At 39.3% G+C, this 16,181-nt stretch overlaps 1 protein-coding gene across 1 annotated transcript in view; it reads left to right on the top strand.

Moving 5' to 3' along the window:
• The first annotated feature begins 3,654 nt into the window (after window positions 1–3,654).
• CCDC192 (coiled-coil domain containing 192) overlaps window positions 3,655–16,181 on the top strand; it is a 241,297-nt gene continuing 228,770 nt past the window's right edge. The window contains exons 1-2 of the mRNA XM_033181366.1: window positions 3,655–3,815; window positions 8,478–8,529. Of these exons, the coding sequence (XP_033037257.1) occupies window positions 3,697–3,815; window positions 8,478–8,529 (171 nt within the window). The 5' untranslated portion in view covers window positions 3,655–3,696. The remainder of the gene's footprint in view (window positions 3,816–8,477; window positions 8,530–16,181) is intronic.

Raw genomic sequence — 16,181 nt, 5'->3', positions numbered from 1 at the left:
TAAAGCACAGTAAGGAGGGAGAAGAAATGTTTATTTCTTGCCACAAACAAGCCAGAAATGAAAAGTTTACATTCTGGCTGATCCATTAACAGCTGTCAGTTTCATCCCTAGGTTTCCGAAGAAAAAACTTTAGGACCAAGGGGACAGACAAGTCTGTCTGCTTATACAGATAAACATCCCTCTTCATTAAAACAGGCTGGGAGTCTGGAGATAATTAGACCCACTGTGTCAAGCAATCAGCGACACAGGGAAGAGGTCAGAAAAACAATGACAAGCGACCTGGCTAATTCTTAAGAGAAACAGAGGAAAGCCTTTGCAATCAGTTGAAAGACTTTTTGGCTATTGTCGCTCATGGCCTGACCTGTACTTGTTTGTGTGCTGTTCCTTTGGTTTCTCTGTCACTTTCGCCCTTCCTCTTGTCCTCCCCTAGCACAGACACACTCATCTAGACTCTCAGACATGAGCACAGTCACCACGTGTTCATCACAACGAGAACACAGTGAACTTTCCCAGCTTAACTTTGGGAAGAGCGGTCATCTTTCTCTACGAGATTCTAACTCCCCAGGAGGAAAACCTAGGAAGTACCCCTGTTTACTTTTATTTACTTATTTTTTTATTTTTTCAGTGCTTGGGATCTGTTAAGTTAGAAGAGCTTTTTGGGAATCCCAAACGTGCTTCATTAATTTTTTCCAATAAGACATTAGTGGCTACTAGAATGATAGCGTGATGGAATAATGAGCTCCATGAGGGCAGGAACAGCATCGATTCCATTCGTGCTGAGCACCTTGCCTAGCACAAAGTGAGTTTTCAATAAATATTTGGTGAATAAACAAATAAATACACAAACAAAAGAGTGAGCGGACAGATGAAGCTGAAGGGCTATTTTCTAAGCAGAGACTCCAAAGGACCACTGCAGCTTTCTCTGCTCTCCTCAGTCACACCAATTCATTGTAAATCTGTTATCTCTTCTGTCTTGCCCTTTTCTCATTGCAATGTTCTCCCTTCCATTCTCCTTTCTGATCCTGTTGATATTTACTCACCTAAGTTAGATAAAACATCCTGATAAGCGCAAGCTGTGGAACACAGAAAATATGCATATTCTTAAGATTCTTCCTTGTTATATAAGCATTATATGATTTCTGATTCTAAGAAAAGATATATTTTTGATAGGCCACAAGGTAAGTTTTTAAATTGTACATAATAATCTACAAGATCCCCAATGAGCTTACAGCATTTTTTCGATTTAAAACAATGTTAATGCTGGAAGTGTCAATGATTTATATGTATTTCTAGAAGTTTTGTTATAATACCTCCTTGTTTTCTTTACATTTAGAGGGGGAAAATGTAGTTTTTCTAAACACAGCTCAACTTTTTAAAATAAAATCATTTGAGTGACTTTCATAAGTACTTTTCCTTAATTATAAAAGAACAATACCATTAATTTTATTAGTTAGCATGTTTAGAGTTCTGTAGGTCAATATGCCTTTAACGACCCAGCCAATTTCCTCACCACCACTTTCTGAAATCCTCCCATGCAGTATTTTTTTAAAGGAGAAATGGGAATGGAAGAGTCACTTTGTTTTTCAAGGACTTTTTGAAAGTCTGCTTTTGTACTAGCCATATCTCTCCACCTCTCTTTTTGATCAGCTAGATGTATGATAAGATTAATAACCATTACAAATAATTAGTGCCTACAGTGCCTTTCACCAGCCATTATTGAAATGACTTTTCTTTTATAAAATATTATGACTGCAACTACACGGTGAACATCTGGACATTTCCTCTAAAATGCACTAAAGTGTAGTCTACTCTGTGGGTCTGTGGTTTTTGTCTTTTTTTCTTTTAATGAGATGAGCTAAATGATTTGTTTTTCTAAGACCACCAGAGCGGGCACAAAAGAACCAGTGACTAGGCAAGTGTAGGAGCAAAACTGCAAGTTTATTTTGGTCACCTAAGGTGTGGGGAAGAGGTCTGTCGGCCTCTGGCAAAGAAGGCCAACAGAGTCCCCCGGTGGGGCTCTCGGAGAGAATTCCCACAGTCCCGACATCCGACAGGAGTGGGGCTGTGAGGAGGCCGCGCGTGGTGGCCCTCCGGAGCGGCTTTTCTAGGAGTGGGAGGGCAATAGGCGGGGCACGGGCGTGTCGGGGGGCGTTCCACAGGTGCGACCAGGTAAATCTTGGTCTCTTCGGATTGACATCACCTGGCGCATGCCTAGTTGGTCTGCACCTTCCCGGGTCGCCGGCTGCATTTTCGCGCGCGGGAAAAGTTGGTGGCGGGGGGGAGAATGAAGAACCCGGAAGTGCACCATCTTGCCTCCGTTCGTCCAAACACTAAAGAAACAGAACAAAATGTTAGAGTTGGAAGGGATGACAGAAATAGTTCAAGTGGTTCTTTCTTTTTTTTCTGTTTCTTTCTTTTTTTTTTTTTTGAGATAGAGTATCGCTCTGTTGCCCAGGCTGGAGTGCAGTGGGGCAATCTTGGCTCATTACAAGCTCCACCTCCCAGATTCATGCCATTCTCCTGCCTTAGCCTTCCGAGTAGCTGGGACTACAGGCGCCCAACACCACGCCTGGTTAATTTGGTTCTTTCTTAAAGTAACAAATCCAAAGCATAGAGAGGTAAGATGATTTCTGATCCCCAACAGGCTGCTAACTACATGCTAGGCCAATTGCCCAATCCTTGTCTTTCCACAACTACCCATTAAGTGTTGGCTTTTCTATCCAGAACAACAACTGCTCAATAGTTCTTAATTTTATTCATAGGGTTGTTTTATTGAGGGGCTGGGTCACTTGAAGTTTTGTTGAAGAAGTAAATGCTAATTATACTCTTTAATAGATAAGTCTTAATATTCATTCCTGTTACTATTGTAGTTACTTGCTCTATAATGCTCTAACCCTAGAAACAAATTCTGTGATTAGAAACATTGCTGTCATGCCAATCCAATTTATTTTAGGATGAGCAGTGTGACTAGGTTGGGTGACTCCAGCACATACAGACCACAATCCAGGAGTGATTCTTAGCTGTTGACTGCAGGGATCCTACATGTACTTCCTGTCAGAGCAGAAAGTGAAGTGGATACAGGTTCACCTGGTCTACAAAGGCATCCAGGGAGAGATGCAGCAACTGGCTGGGAGAAAGTAGGTGGTGTCTTTGGACAGGGAAGTTGGAGCAGCGGCTGCAGGTGAACAATGAGCAAAATACCAGCTACTCAGGCACAATGAATCACTTGTACAATCCTGTGTTAGGAAAGAAGCTTTCATGAGAATATGGCCAGGTGGGGTCTTCTGTCTGTGGCCGGTGGGTCCCAGGGAAAGCAGATCATCACAATAAGGGGTTGGTTTGTGGTGAAATCACTGATTGCCTGTAAACCAATACATTTCTGGGTGTGCACCCCTCTCAGACAGCAGTGTGGCTGTTTCCTTAGCATTGGTTCTGGATGTAAACATGCCTTGGTTTGAGCAGAAAACCACTGTTTCTGTTCCACTTTGAATGAGTTTTACAGAAATGATGACTATGTGGTGATTCTTCACCTATTCTCATGCCTGGATCTTATTTGTGAGATGTTTTGAGAGGTTACTGCGGCTTTGTAATCGAGATTTTTTTCTTTGGGAAATTAACTGTCTTTTCCACAGCCATTGTGGTAGCCTAGCAACAAGGGACAGCAGAGCAATAGCAGGGATTCTAAAACTCTAAGGAATGATGCCTGTTGATGTCTGTCCCAAGGATAAGGGATCCCAGTGGGCCTGGCTTGAGATGGGACAATGCTATAGCAAGAAATCTGTGGTCCCAGAGTCTGACACCTCAGAGAGAAGCAGGTGAGTGCCCAGCTCCTCTCATCCCAAAATAATTAATGGGAATTCCTGGATAAAGTAGCTTTCACTCAGTACTTCAAAGAAAATCTTTCTTTAAAGTCTGGGGAATAATAACAGACAGATTTTTTATCCTTTCCTGGAGAGTGACCCCATCTTGAAAGCTGCCATCTTCCCAGATCGTAGGGCATGGCCTGACACACAGTAGGAGTTCAATAAATATTTGTTGAACAAATAAATTGTCCCTTACTTGGTCTTCTAAAAATCACACACTCACCCACCACAGCCATTTTGCTGATGTGGGAAGGGGGAGGGTTTGAAGCCAGCCTTCTTACAGTTGAAATGAAATGTCATCTTCACTACCCTCTTGCCAAGAGATGCACACACAAAAAGCTGGGTCATTCTTCCTCTACAGGTTCCCCACATAAAAAACCTAGATCAATGCTGGCTAGAAATATGGAAGTACAGTTCACTTCTCTAATTGATCTGCATTTAATTACTAGAAATTTTGCATGTTGACACCATACTCATTTGCCTTTCAAATGTGGAAATATCTTCCATTTACAATTTTCTTTTAAATCTTGAGTGAGAGTTGACCACATCTCTGTAGCAGGAGCTACATCCTATAAGGCAGTATCCTTGTGGGATGTTCACATGAAACCATGGTTCTGGTTTTTTAAGGTTTGGTTTGTTTTTTTGTTTGTTTGTTTTTGAAACAGAGTCTTACTCTGTTGTCCAGGCTGGAGTGCAATGGAGCAATCTTGGCTCGCTGCAACTTCTGCCTCCCAGGTTCAAGTGATTGTCCCACTTCAGCCTCCCGAGTAGCTGGGATTACAGGCATCTGCCATCATACCTGGCTAATTTTTGTATTTTTGTAGAGACAGGGTTTCACCATGTTGGCCAGGCTGGTCTTGAGCTCCTGACCTCAGGTGATCTGCCCACCTTGGCCTCTCAAAGTGCTGGGATGACAGGCGTGAGCCACTGTGCCTGGCCTGCTTTGTTAAGTTTTAAAACGTGTTTTCCTTATGTGAATGTGCGAGCCTTGTTTTTATTTGCTTTTCACCTTGGGCCTATGGTCTGTGGATGATGTGAGAAACTCACAAATCTAAGATTTTATGTAAAATGTTGTTTATTTGTACAAAGGATTCCATAAGCCTCAAAAATTACATAATCTATGGGAGGGAGTAAGGCTTTTTCCATTTATTAAAGCTAATGAAATTTAGCAAACACTCATTTTCTTTTACTTTCCCAGAACAAAGCAGCTGAAGAGATAACATATCAATATGTAGGCAGTTGGAAAGTTGAACATAAAGTTACCAAATGGAGGAAAAATGCCCTGTGATGAACAACTTCCAAATGAATAGCCCAGTATACAATCAGCAGAAAAACCAAGTGAAAAGCAGGACTTTGCTCTCTCTGTAAATTATTGTTAGTGTTTTTTATTCCTGGTGTGTGGAGTTGAGTGTTCTGTGCAGGTAGAAAGCCGGGCTTTTGAGGTAGGAGGCCGGGGAGTGTCACGCTATTCTTGTTGATCTGTAGGTGACTTCAGTTCAGCTTCTTCACTTCTAAGCAGGAACAAACTGGTCCCATGTGTCTTGTTTGCCTTCCCTTCTCCTTTGCCTTCCACTTTTCTCTTCTCATGCCCTTGAAAGAGACCTTCTCCACAGTTTACATAAACTGAATGGGAACTTGCTCCTACGTTGTCTAAGTAAGGGAGAGTTAGGCCCTGGATGTAATTAATCTAAGGAACAAAACAGAATTTTCCCAGGAAATCCTCTCCTATAAAAATTAAGTGCTCAATAGCTGTATTTCCTCACCAATTTTATTAAAATCCTTTATTCACCCAGACTAATTGGTGACTAATTAATCCTCCAATTTGACATAAAAAGTATGACGTAAAAAGTTTAGAAACCAGATAGAAAGACATTTCATTTAAAGGAGGAAACTTCAACGTTCTTATAACGCACTGAGAAAAAAACTATGCAAGGTTGATATGTCATCTCATTACTCCCTGCCAGTAGAAATTTAAAGTTTTTCCAGGTTTCCAGTGAACCCTAAAGTAAGAAAGCAATGCAATAAAAAACAAACTTCATAAACACATTTATTAATTATATGTTGTCTTTATCTTAAAGCTAATAGGCTTTCTAAAGCTTTCTTCCCCCCTTCATTATTGTACAACATGACTTCTCCTGTGTATGTGGGTTACCATGGTTACTCTGAGGCCATGACTCATGACCTTTAAATATAATTGTCAGGCAGCCAAAGCTCTCATTTTTAAATCACCAGTTTTGTTTCAGGCATTATTTTTTAAAAGTAGTCTCAAATTGTACTTTCTGTGATGCATTTGTGGCACATCTGAGTATGCACATAAGGGTATTGCACTCACATATTTTGTTTTGTTTGGTTTCATTCGGCGACTGAATATAAATTTCTTGCCCAGCATAAAAAATACACGAAGCACAGCCCTTGTCCCCTATGAGGGTGTTGCTGAGACATGCAAAACACAGGTAGAGAAATACTCACATACATCATGAACCATAATAAGGGCTGCAAGAGGTGGATGCCCAAAACCTGCTTGCGCAATATAAAGGCAAGAAATACTTCTGACTGGTAGGGTCAGAGGGCCTTCAGGGAGAGGCAGCATTTGAGTTAGGGTGTGAAGACATGTAAGATTTCAACAAGCGGAGAAGAGAGTATGAGTGTTCTGGCTGGAGGAAACAACTAAGAAAAGGATAAACACACACTCTGGACTATTAGGCCATTCAGTTGAGGGAAAACATCCGTTTCGTGAGTTTCACTGATAGAAGATAAAATTTGTTAGAGGGCTCAGTTTATAAGATCCTTTAAAGCCATTTGTTGGTTTGTCCAGTAACTGTGATGACCAAGAGTTTGTTTTCCATTTCATGATAAAGAGGTGTTGTCAAGTAGAAAGTACCAAAATACTGTTTTTTTTTGCTGATTAGGGTGTCATGCGAGAAAAGCAATTACATCTCTTAGAGCCCCAGTGTCTCTAAGAGAGAACTTAATTAATTTTGTTCAGTAGTCACTGATTACTTTATGAACATTTGTAAATGATTTCAAATTTTTTGAAAACTAAGTAAAAGAGAGAAATGTGCACAGACATATGGAAATAAAACTATATATTCATGAGGAAGATAGTGGGATAGGAAATAATAAAAGTACCCTGGGATTTAAAAGTAAGGCTTTATTGGCTGGGCGCGGTGGCTCACGCCTGTAATCCCAGCACTTTGGAAGGCCAAGGTGGGCGGATCACGAGGTCAAGAGATCAAGACCATCCTGGCCAACGTGGTGAAACCCTGGCTCTACCAAAAATACAAAAATTAGCTAGGCGTGGTGGTGGGCGCCTGTAGTCTCAGCTACTCAGGAGGCTGAGGCATGAGGATCACTTGAATCCAGGAAGCGGAGACAGTGAGCCAAGATTGTGCCATTGCACTCCAGCCTGAGTGACAGAGCAAGACTCCATCTCGGGGGGGGAAAAATGTAAGGCTTTATTGATTGGCAACAACAGAAAGGAACCTATTAAATCTATGAGGTTTATTAGATAATTCATTTATTTATTCAACAAATATTTATTGACCATCCTATCCTTCTTTAAGAGGCTGAGGGTAGAGTAACAAAAAGAACAGAAAAAATTTCCTATCTTCAAGGAGTTTACATTTTCAGTTGGGAGATGACATAAAAAATATAATAAATAAGCAAACTATATAGCATGTTAGAATGTGATAAGTTATCACAGAGAAAAGAGTATGGTGATGAGGTGAGGGGTTAAATTTTAAATAAGAAACATATGGTAGGTCCCACTGAAGTGGTGACATTTGAGAAAAGACAAGAAGGAAGGAAGAGTAAGCCAAGTGGATAGACTTAGAGAAAAATATTCCAGGGCCCTGGGATGTGCTGGGAACTGAGTGAAGAAAGTATTTCAAAGAGAGAATGATGAGTCATGTCAAAAGCTGTTAAGGTGAGTTGTGAATAATAATCACTGGGTATAAGAATGCAGAGATCTTTGGTGAATTGGACAAGTGCAGTTTCTGTGAAATGGTACTAGTGGTGGCACTAGTCTAATTAGAGTGGCTTTAGAAAAAAAGAAAGAAAAATAGAAGGGGAAGAATTGGAGACAGTGAGAATATCGTTTTTCTGTAACCTGAAAAGCAAAAGAGGTTAGTATAATCAAGTGGAAACTAAAGTAGTAAGAAGGCTGTAGGCATGATAAATAACAACATGTTTATAAGCTAATGGAAATGATCCAGGAGACAGAGAGAGAGAGAAGAGAGAGAGAGAACAGTGTAGGAGACAAAGAATTCTCCACATCTACTGATTCTTATGAGGTTATGCTTTCTTCCCTCCACTTTTTTTTTTTCAGTTGAAATACCAGATTTTTCAGGTTTTCAGAACAGATTGTACTGTTCAGAGTACTATTCTCAAGAGAACCTTTAAAGGCTATTTTATCTTCTGTGAGTAAAGTTTACATTCCACTATTTTTATTTCCTTTAGAAATGTCCAGAAATTGACATTTGGAGGAAATACTTTAGAAAATTTACTTTAAATGTTACAGTGTAATGATCTATTCATTGTAGGTGCGGGGGTGTGTGTGTGCACATGAGTGCCTGAAATAAAATTTTGGAATTCTAAACTTTTACTTTATTTCAGCATGACGTCTGGAACTTCAGAGTCAGATATACAACAAGAAAACAAAGTATCGGTAAGAAATGAAGTTTGCATTAATCCTTTATTTAAAAAATCATTGTAGGTCATGAAACTAACTTCTTTAATTAATATTGATGTTTTCTTGATATTGTTTAGTTTTCACATTTTACTAGTAAAGATTTTAGAAATAAAACATAGAAAGCTGTTTTCCAAGTAGAAGATTGAGGTAAAGTGGAGTGGAGTGGTAACTATGGGATGTTACTGGAGCTTTGGAAAAGTTAGGCGTGGTGTGGCATGGCCTTTCTTATTTTGACATGTAATAAATGCCACACTGCTCTCTGTGGCCCTACAATACTGTAGACATCCTGGGCTATTTTTTGAAGTGTCAGCTTGTGTATGAGGAAATCCTGGAATTCACACATGAATGATACACATTGGGTACAACACACTATTTGGTTTAGCTAGACTTAGGTTTAAATCACAGTCTATTCCAGATATATCTAGTTTTCTTCTCTTTCAAGTAAGTCACTCTGAACCTTGAAGACTTCTTCCGCCATGAGCTCCATTATGTCTTGGGAAAGCTGGGTCCTTTCTACCTGAGCACCACTGGGTCCCTCCCTAGGCCTTCAGTGAAACTGTGGGTTGCTGAGAGGTGCTGGAGTTGGGTGATGGGTACATAGAAAATTATTATACCAGTTCTCTACTTTCATGTAAGTTTGAGGATTTCTCTTTACAAATAAAAAATACAGCTGTCTATATTTCCCCAATCTCCTTTGATTCAGGTTGAAGACCCTCTGGACTCTACCAGAGATATTTCTGGAATAATCTTTTCAGCTCTAATATAGAGGCAGTGTAGTATGGAGAAAAATTACAGACTAGGAATCAAAAGACTTGGAATGAGGCCAAAATTTGCCATCTCCAACCTGTGTGATGACAGCCAAGTCATTTAAACTCTCCAAACTTTACTTTTCATCTGTAGAATGAAGCTAATGACTTAACTAGTCTACTTCAAATAAGATTTTTGGGATGTGAAAATGGTTAAGTGCCTGAGAGTGCACAGGAGCATGGTTATTTGGAATTGATAGCATTCCACTGGGCTTCCCTGCGGGCCAGGGGACTTTGTTCTTTAATTTCTCTATTTCTTTCTGGATTCAGCAGTTTTGGCCTACCGCTCCCTTGCAATCCCAGCATCACTAGCTATATTAGTTCATTCTTGCACCACTCTAAAGAAATACCTGAGACTGGGTAATTTATAAAGAAAAGATATTTAATTGGCTCGTGGTTCTGCAGGCTATAAAGGAAGTGTAGTGGCTTCTGCTTCTGGGGAGGCCTTAGGAAGCTTCCAATTATGGCAGAAGGCAAAGGGTTAGTGAGGCATCTCACACAGTGGGAGTAGGAGCGAGAGAGAGAGAGAGAGACAGAGAGAGAGAGAGAGAGAGAGAGAGAGAGCGCCGATGCTACACACTTTTTAGCAACCAAATCTCCTGAAAACTCACCATCATGAGAACAGCACCAAGGCACCAAGGGGATGGTACTAAACCATTCACAAGAAACTGCCTCCATGATCCAATCAGCTTCCACCAGGCCTCTTCCTCCAACATTGGAAATTATAATTTAACATGAGATTTGGACAGGGACACAGATCCAAACCTTATCACCAGCTAAGAACAATTGATTCTCTTGTGAGTTATATATCTAGAATCTCACTTCTGTGCAATTAGTTTTGATCATAAAATGTTAACATCTCTCTTCTCAGTGTAGTTCATTTTACCTGGGCCTAAACAAACTGGACATAGCTCTCAAATGTATAATAATTTTCAGAAAGAGAGTTTCTCTTGAACAAATATTAACCAAAGGCAAATCAAATTAGTCTGGTTTCAATTAAAAATGTATTTTCTAACTCTAGTGATAATTGAATCTCATGTTGCTTTTTGTAAGCTAAGAAAACCTGATACTGAAGTTTTACTTCATTTAATGGAGCTGTTTATGATACTGTTGCCCAAAGAGTGTGCCTCACTGGACCATATGAAAATAGTTGTTCTCTGGTTGGTAGGGACCCTTGAATTTGGTACATGGGACCCTTCAGGTCAGCAATCTTTACTGAACTGCCCTGTCTTTTAAGGATGCTAATCAACCAGCACCCTAGAGGTAACCCTCTCGTGGGCAGTATCTATACTGAAAAGGACAAGGTGCCAATTACCTACTACCTTTAGGATTTCTACCCAGGGCTCCAATTAGCTTCCTGCAGTTCCAAATCCATATCTTCCAATTTACATTTGGCAAGGTTGGGATCCCTGGGGCTTGAAGGAACTGGTTCTGCTTCAGTTTCTGATTTTTTTTTTTTTTAATATTTCTAAAGAAATACATTTAGCTGGAGGGAGTTGCGATTAGAGACCTCAAGGTGGTAGTGATATCCATGATTACTGCTGCCTCGCTTCACGACACAGTCCCTTTTAAGTCATGGAACTCACAGAGCACAGAACTCAGCAGAATGAATTCTGCTGTGAACCATGAGGAACCAAATTGCAGGTGGTGGATCTCAGTTGCCTCTTTTAAATAATTGCTTTTAGTTTTGGTCGAGAAGACAGAGATGAGAAAATCTTTTCAAGTCTTTGAAGATTTCTTGACCACCAAGCAGAATTAACTCTGCTCTCTCTGCCATTGTGTCTTGGTGGTTCTTTATTTGCCTTTAGTGCACCATTCTCTGAATCTACTTTGACTTTTGAACTCTGCTGGTAAATTGTGCATTCCTAGAGAAAGGACTGGGCTCTAATAATCTCTCAAAATTTCAGACATCAAAATGGCTCTCAATCTATATCATTTGAAATAAAACAAACAGACTGAGCTCCAGGCATAGTAGCAGGTGGTTGAAATTCCCTGTCCCTCTGAATCTGTAGAGCAGCACATGAGGGTGGTGTCTGGCATCGTCATTATTATACTGATAATTTTCTTCCTATTATTATTATTACCAGTTTAGAAATTGAGATTTGGGGAGATTCAAGGAGCTCCGGATGTTAAGTGATCAAAGAATATATGTTTACTTTGTCGCAGGAACCTGATGGGATAATCCAGTAAGACTTTAATTAAATTTACTCTCAGGTGCCAGGTAGTTCCCATTTATCTCAACCCTATCTATACCATGGGCCTGCTGGAGAATTTGAATGTTGTTTATTGCTTTTGCTGCATTTTAACATCTTCTGACAGAATAGCTAGTGCATATAAATTATCTCATTTGAAACTGTTTAGGAAATAATAATTCTATTGCAAGAAGGGTTGGCCTAAATAGGATCAGGACCGCTCCCTCTGAACTATTTCTGAGAATCTAGATGCATAGAAATGAGCAATGTAAAACATATAATGTCATTGGTTATGTGGGGTGGCACATCTAAAAGTAAGACTATGGGTGTGACTTCATTAGCTCTAGAATATATATGAAGTATTTTACTCAGTGTGCAAAACTAGGCTTATTATAAAATCCCATAAGCCCTTTAACTTTCAAGTAGTAATTTAGTAATGACTTTATTAAAGAATCACGATTTTAAGTGCCAAAGATAATGAAAGCACTTTCTGGTTTTTTAATTGGTAAGATCAAATCATAGCCCACTATATAAAAAGTCAGTTTTACAAAGTTACCTAAAGTAGCTAAAAGATGTTATATTTGATAAGTTGGGGAAAGCAAGCAGTGTCTTAGTTGTGTCAATTATATCATTCTGTTCCTTCTTTTTTTTTTTTTTTTTTTTTTTTTTGAGACAGAGTCTCGCGCTGTCACCCAGGCTGGAGTGCTGTGGCCGGATCTCAGCTCACTGCAAGCTCCGCCTCCCGGTTCACGCCATTCTCCTGCCTCAGCCTCCCGAGTAGCTGGGACTACAGGCGCCGCCACCTTGCCCGGCTAGTTTTTTGTAGTTTTTAGTAGAGACGGGGTTTCACCGTGTTAGTCAGGATGGTCTCGATCTCCTGACCTCGTGATCCGCCCGTCTCGGCCTCCCAAAGTGCTAGGATTACAGGCTTGAGCCACCACGCCCGGCCTGTTCTTCTTTTAATACTTAGTGTAATATGCTATTAGTTTTGCTGGAAACATACAGTTGACCATATTTCTGGTATCTATAAATTTTAACATTCTAAGATGACTTTCAAAAGATTCTTTCCTTTGATGAACAAACTTTCAAATTGTTAATGAATCAAGGTTATCAATATATCATTTGTGTTTTAAATAAGTGATTTAAAGGAGATATCACTCTTTATTGTTAAGATGAGAACAATATAGAATTGTATATGTATCTATATTTAAATAAAGCTTTGTTGCTGTTCTGGGAAAAAGGTTAATTTTTTTACCATTCTAATAGGTAAGAAATTACATCTTAAAACTTTTTGTTTTGCCTCTCCTTTCTTTCTCTCTCTTTCAGCTTTACTAAGACATAATTGACACATTTAAAGTATACAAGCTGATGAGTTTTGATACCATGTGAAACTACCACCACAATCAGGATAATGAGCCTATCTACCACCCTCAAAAGTTACTCATGCGCCTTAGGAATTCCCCCACCTGCCTCTCCCCACCTGCCCACACCCCTCAAGCATTTCCTGGAGATTTTTATAAATGGAGACATACAGAATGTACCCTTTTTTACTGGTTCCTTTCATTTAGAAAAATAATTTTGAAATGTATCTGTGTTGTAGATAACTCAATAACTCATTATTATTGCAGAATAATTTCCCATTGTATTGGAGGTACCAATTTGTTTATCCCTGCTACAGATTGGATATGGCTTGTTTGTCCCCATCAAATCTCATGTTGAACTTTGATCTCCAGTGTTAGAGGGAGTTCTAATGGGAGGTGTTTGGGTCATGGGGGTGGATCCCTCATGCATAGATTAACATCCTCCTCCCTTGGGGGTGAGTTCTCAATAAGCTGATTGTTAAAAGGAGTCTGGCACCTGCCTGCGTTGTCTCCTTGCTTCCTCTGTCACCCTGTGATATCTGCACATTCCTGTTCCTTCCACCATTAGTGGAAGCAGTCTGAGATCCTCCAGAAACCAAGCAGGTGCTGACACCACGCTTCTTTTACAGACTATGGATTCATGAGCCAAATAAGCCTCTTTTCTTTTCAAATTACCCAGCCTCAGATGTTCTTTTATGGCAGCACACAACAGACTAAGACAATCCTTTGTCTGTTGACTGACATTTAGATTATTTCCAGGTTTAGGCTCTGAAAAATAAGACTTCTATGAATATTCATGCATGAGTCTTTGTATAGACATATGCTTTCTTTTCTCTTGGGAAAATACACAAGAGTGGAATGGTAGATTCATATGGTAGGTGTACTTTTAACTTTTAAAAACCTGCTAAACTGTTTTCCAAAGTCATTGTATCATTTAACATCCCCACCAGCAATGCATGAAAATTTTAGTTCATCTACATTCTTTGCAAGCCTACGAAGGTCAGCCTTTAAAATTTTAGTCATTCTGTGGCCAGGTGCAGTGGCTCATGCCTGTAATCCCAGCACTCTGGGATGCCGAGGTGGGCGGATCACCTGAGGTCGGGAGTTCGAGACCAGCCTGACCAACATGGAGAAACGCAGTCTCTACTAAAAATACAAAATTAGCTGGGCATAGTAGTGCATGACTGTAATCCCAGGTACTCAGGAGGCTGAGGCAGGAGAATCACTTGAACCCGGGAGACAGAGGTTGCGGTGAGCCGAGATCGCAACATTGGACTCCAGCCTGGGCAACAACAGCAAAACTCCATCTCATATAGATTGTGCAAGTATTTTCTCCTGTCTGTACTTGGTTTTGTAATTCTCTTAGTAATGCCTGTAGATGAACAGAAGTTTTTAATTTTGATGATATCTAATTTACCAATTTGTATTTTCATGGACCATGCTTTTGACATCTGATCTAAAAAAATCTTTGCCCGAGGTTACAAAATATTTTTTCTAATTTTTGTTCTAGGAATGTTATACTTTTAGAAATTTTTTCCTGTTGTTTTCATCTTTTAAAAACTAATTGACACATAATAATTGTACATATTTATGGGGTAGAGTATGATGTTTTAATATGCGTATGTCATGTGTAGTGATCAAATTAGGATAATTAGCATATCTATTCCTTTAGACATTTATCATTTCTTTGCTAAGAACATCAAAAAACCTCTTTTCTAGCTATTTTGAAATATATAAATGTATTATTGTTAACTGCAGTTACTCTGCTTTGCAGTGAAACACTAGAACTTATTCCTCCTATCTAGCTGTAACTTTTTATTTATCCCTCTATACCACCATCTCCATGACCTTCCTCAGCCTCTGGTAACGCCTATTTTACTCTCTAGTCTATGAAATCAATTTTTTTAGATTCCACATATAAATAAGATTATGCTGTATTTGTCTTTCTGGCTTATTTCACTTATGATGTCCTCCAGGTCCACCTGTGTTACTGCAAATGACACAATTTCAGTCGTTTCTGTGGCTGAATAGTATTCTATTGTGTAAATAATCACATTTACTTTAGCCATTCATCCATTGATGGACACTTAGTTGGAGTTCATATCTTTGCTATTGTGAATAGTGTTGCAATAAACATGAGTGTGTAGACATCTCTTTGACATACTAATTTCATTTCCTTTGCATATATGCCCAGTAGTGGGGCTATTGGATCACATGGTAGTTTTATTTATTTATTTATTTATAGACAGAATCTCACTCTGTCACCCAGGCTAGAGTGCAGTGGTGTAGTCTTGGCTCACTGCAACCTCTGCCTCCCAGATTCAAGTGATTCTCTTGCCTTAACCTCCTGAGTACCTGGGACTACAGGCATATGCCACCACACCTTGATAATTTTTGTACTTTTTAAAAGTAGAGATAGGGTTTCAATTCCTGACCTCAAGTGATCCATCTGCCTTGGCTTCCCAAAGTGCTGGGATTACAAGCGTGAGCCACTGTGCCTGGCCAGTAGTTCTATTTTTAATTTTTGAGGCACCTCCCTACTCTTTTCCACAGTGGTTGTACTAATTTACATTCCCACCAACAATATATAAGAATCTCCCGTTCTCCACGCTCTCACTGGCATTCATTATTTTTTGTCTTTTCGATAATATCCATTCTAACTAGGGCGAGATTATATCTCATTGTGGTTTTGATTTTCATTTTCCCAATTAGTGAAGTTGAGCATTTAAAAAATATATGTGTTAGCAATTTGTCTTTTGAGAAATGTCTGTTTAGGTCTTTTGCTCATTTTTAATCAGATTATTAGGCTTTTTTTTTTTTTTTTTTCCAATGAGTTGTTCAGGATCCTTATATATTCTGGTTATTAACCCCTTGTCAGATGCATACTTTGTGAATATTTTCTCCCATTCTGTAGGTTGTTTCTTCACTATGTTGATTGCTTCCTTTGCAATACAGAAGCTTTTCAAATTGATGTAATCCCATTTGTCTAATTTTGCTTTTGTTACACGTGTTTTTGAGGTCTTATTCAAAAAATGCTCACCCATACCAATCTCACAAAGCATTTTCCCGATATTTTATTCTAGTGGTTTCATAGTTACAGGTTTACATTTAAGTCTTTAATCCATTTTTAGTTGATTTCTGTAAGTTGGAAGAGATAAGAGACTAGTTTCATTTTTCTGCATGTGGATGTCCAGTTTTTCCAGCACCATTTATTGAAGAGACAGTCCTTTCCTCAGTGTGTATTATTGGCAACTTTGTTGAAGCTCAGT

This window comes from Trachypithecus francoisi, unplaced genomic scaffold (genome assembly GCF_009764315.1).
Source record: "Trachypithecus francoisi isolate TF-2019V2 unplaced genomic scaffold, Tfra_2.0 Lachesis_group2, whole genome shotgun sequence".
Classification (NCBI taxonomy): Eukaryota; Metazoa; Chordata; class Mammalia; order Primates; family Cercopithecidae; genus Trachypithecus; species Trachypithecus francoisi.
The sequence above is the reverse complement of the archived record's forward strand: the minus strand, read 5'-3'. Positions and strand labels throughout refer to the sequence as shown.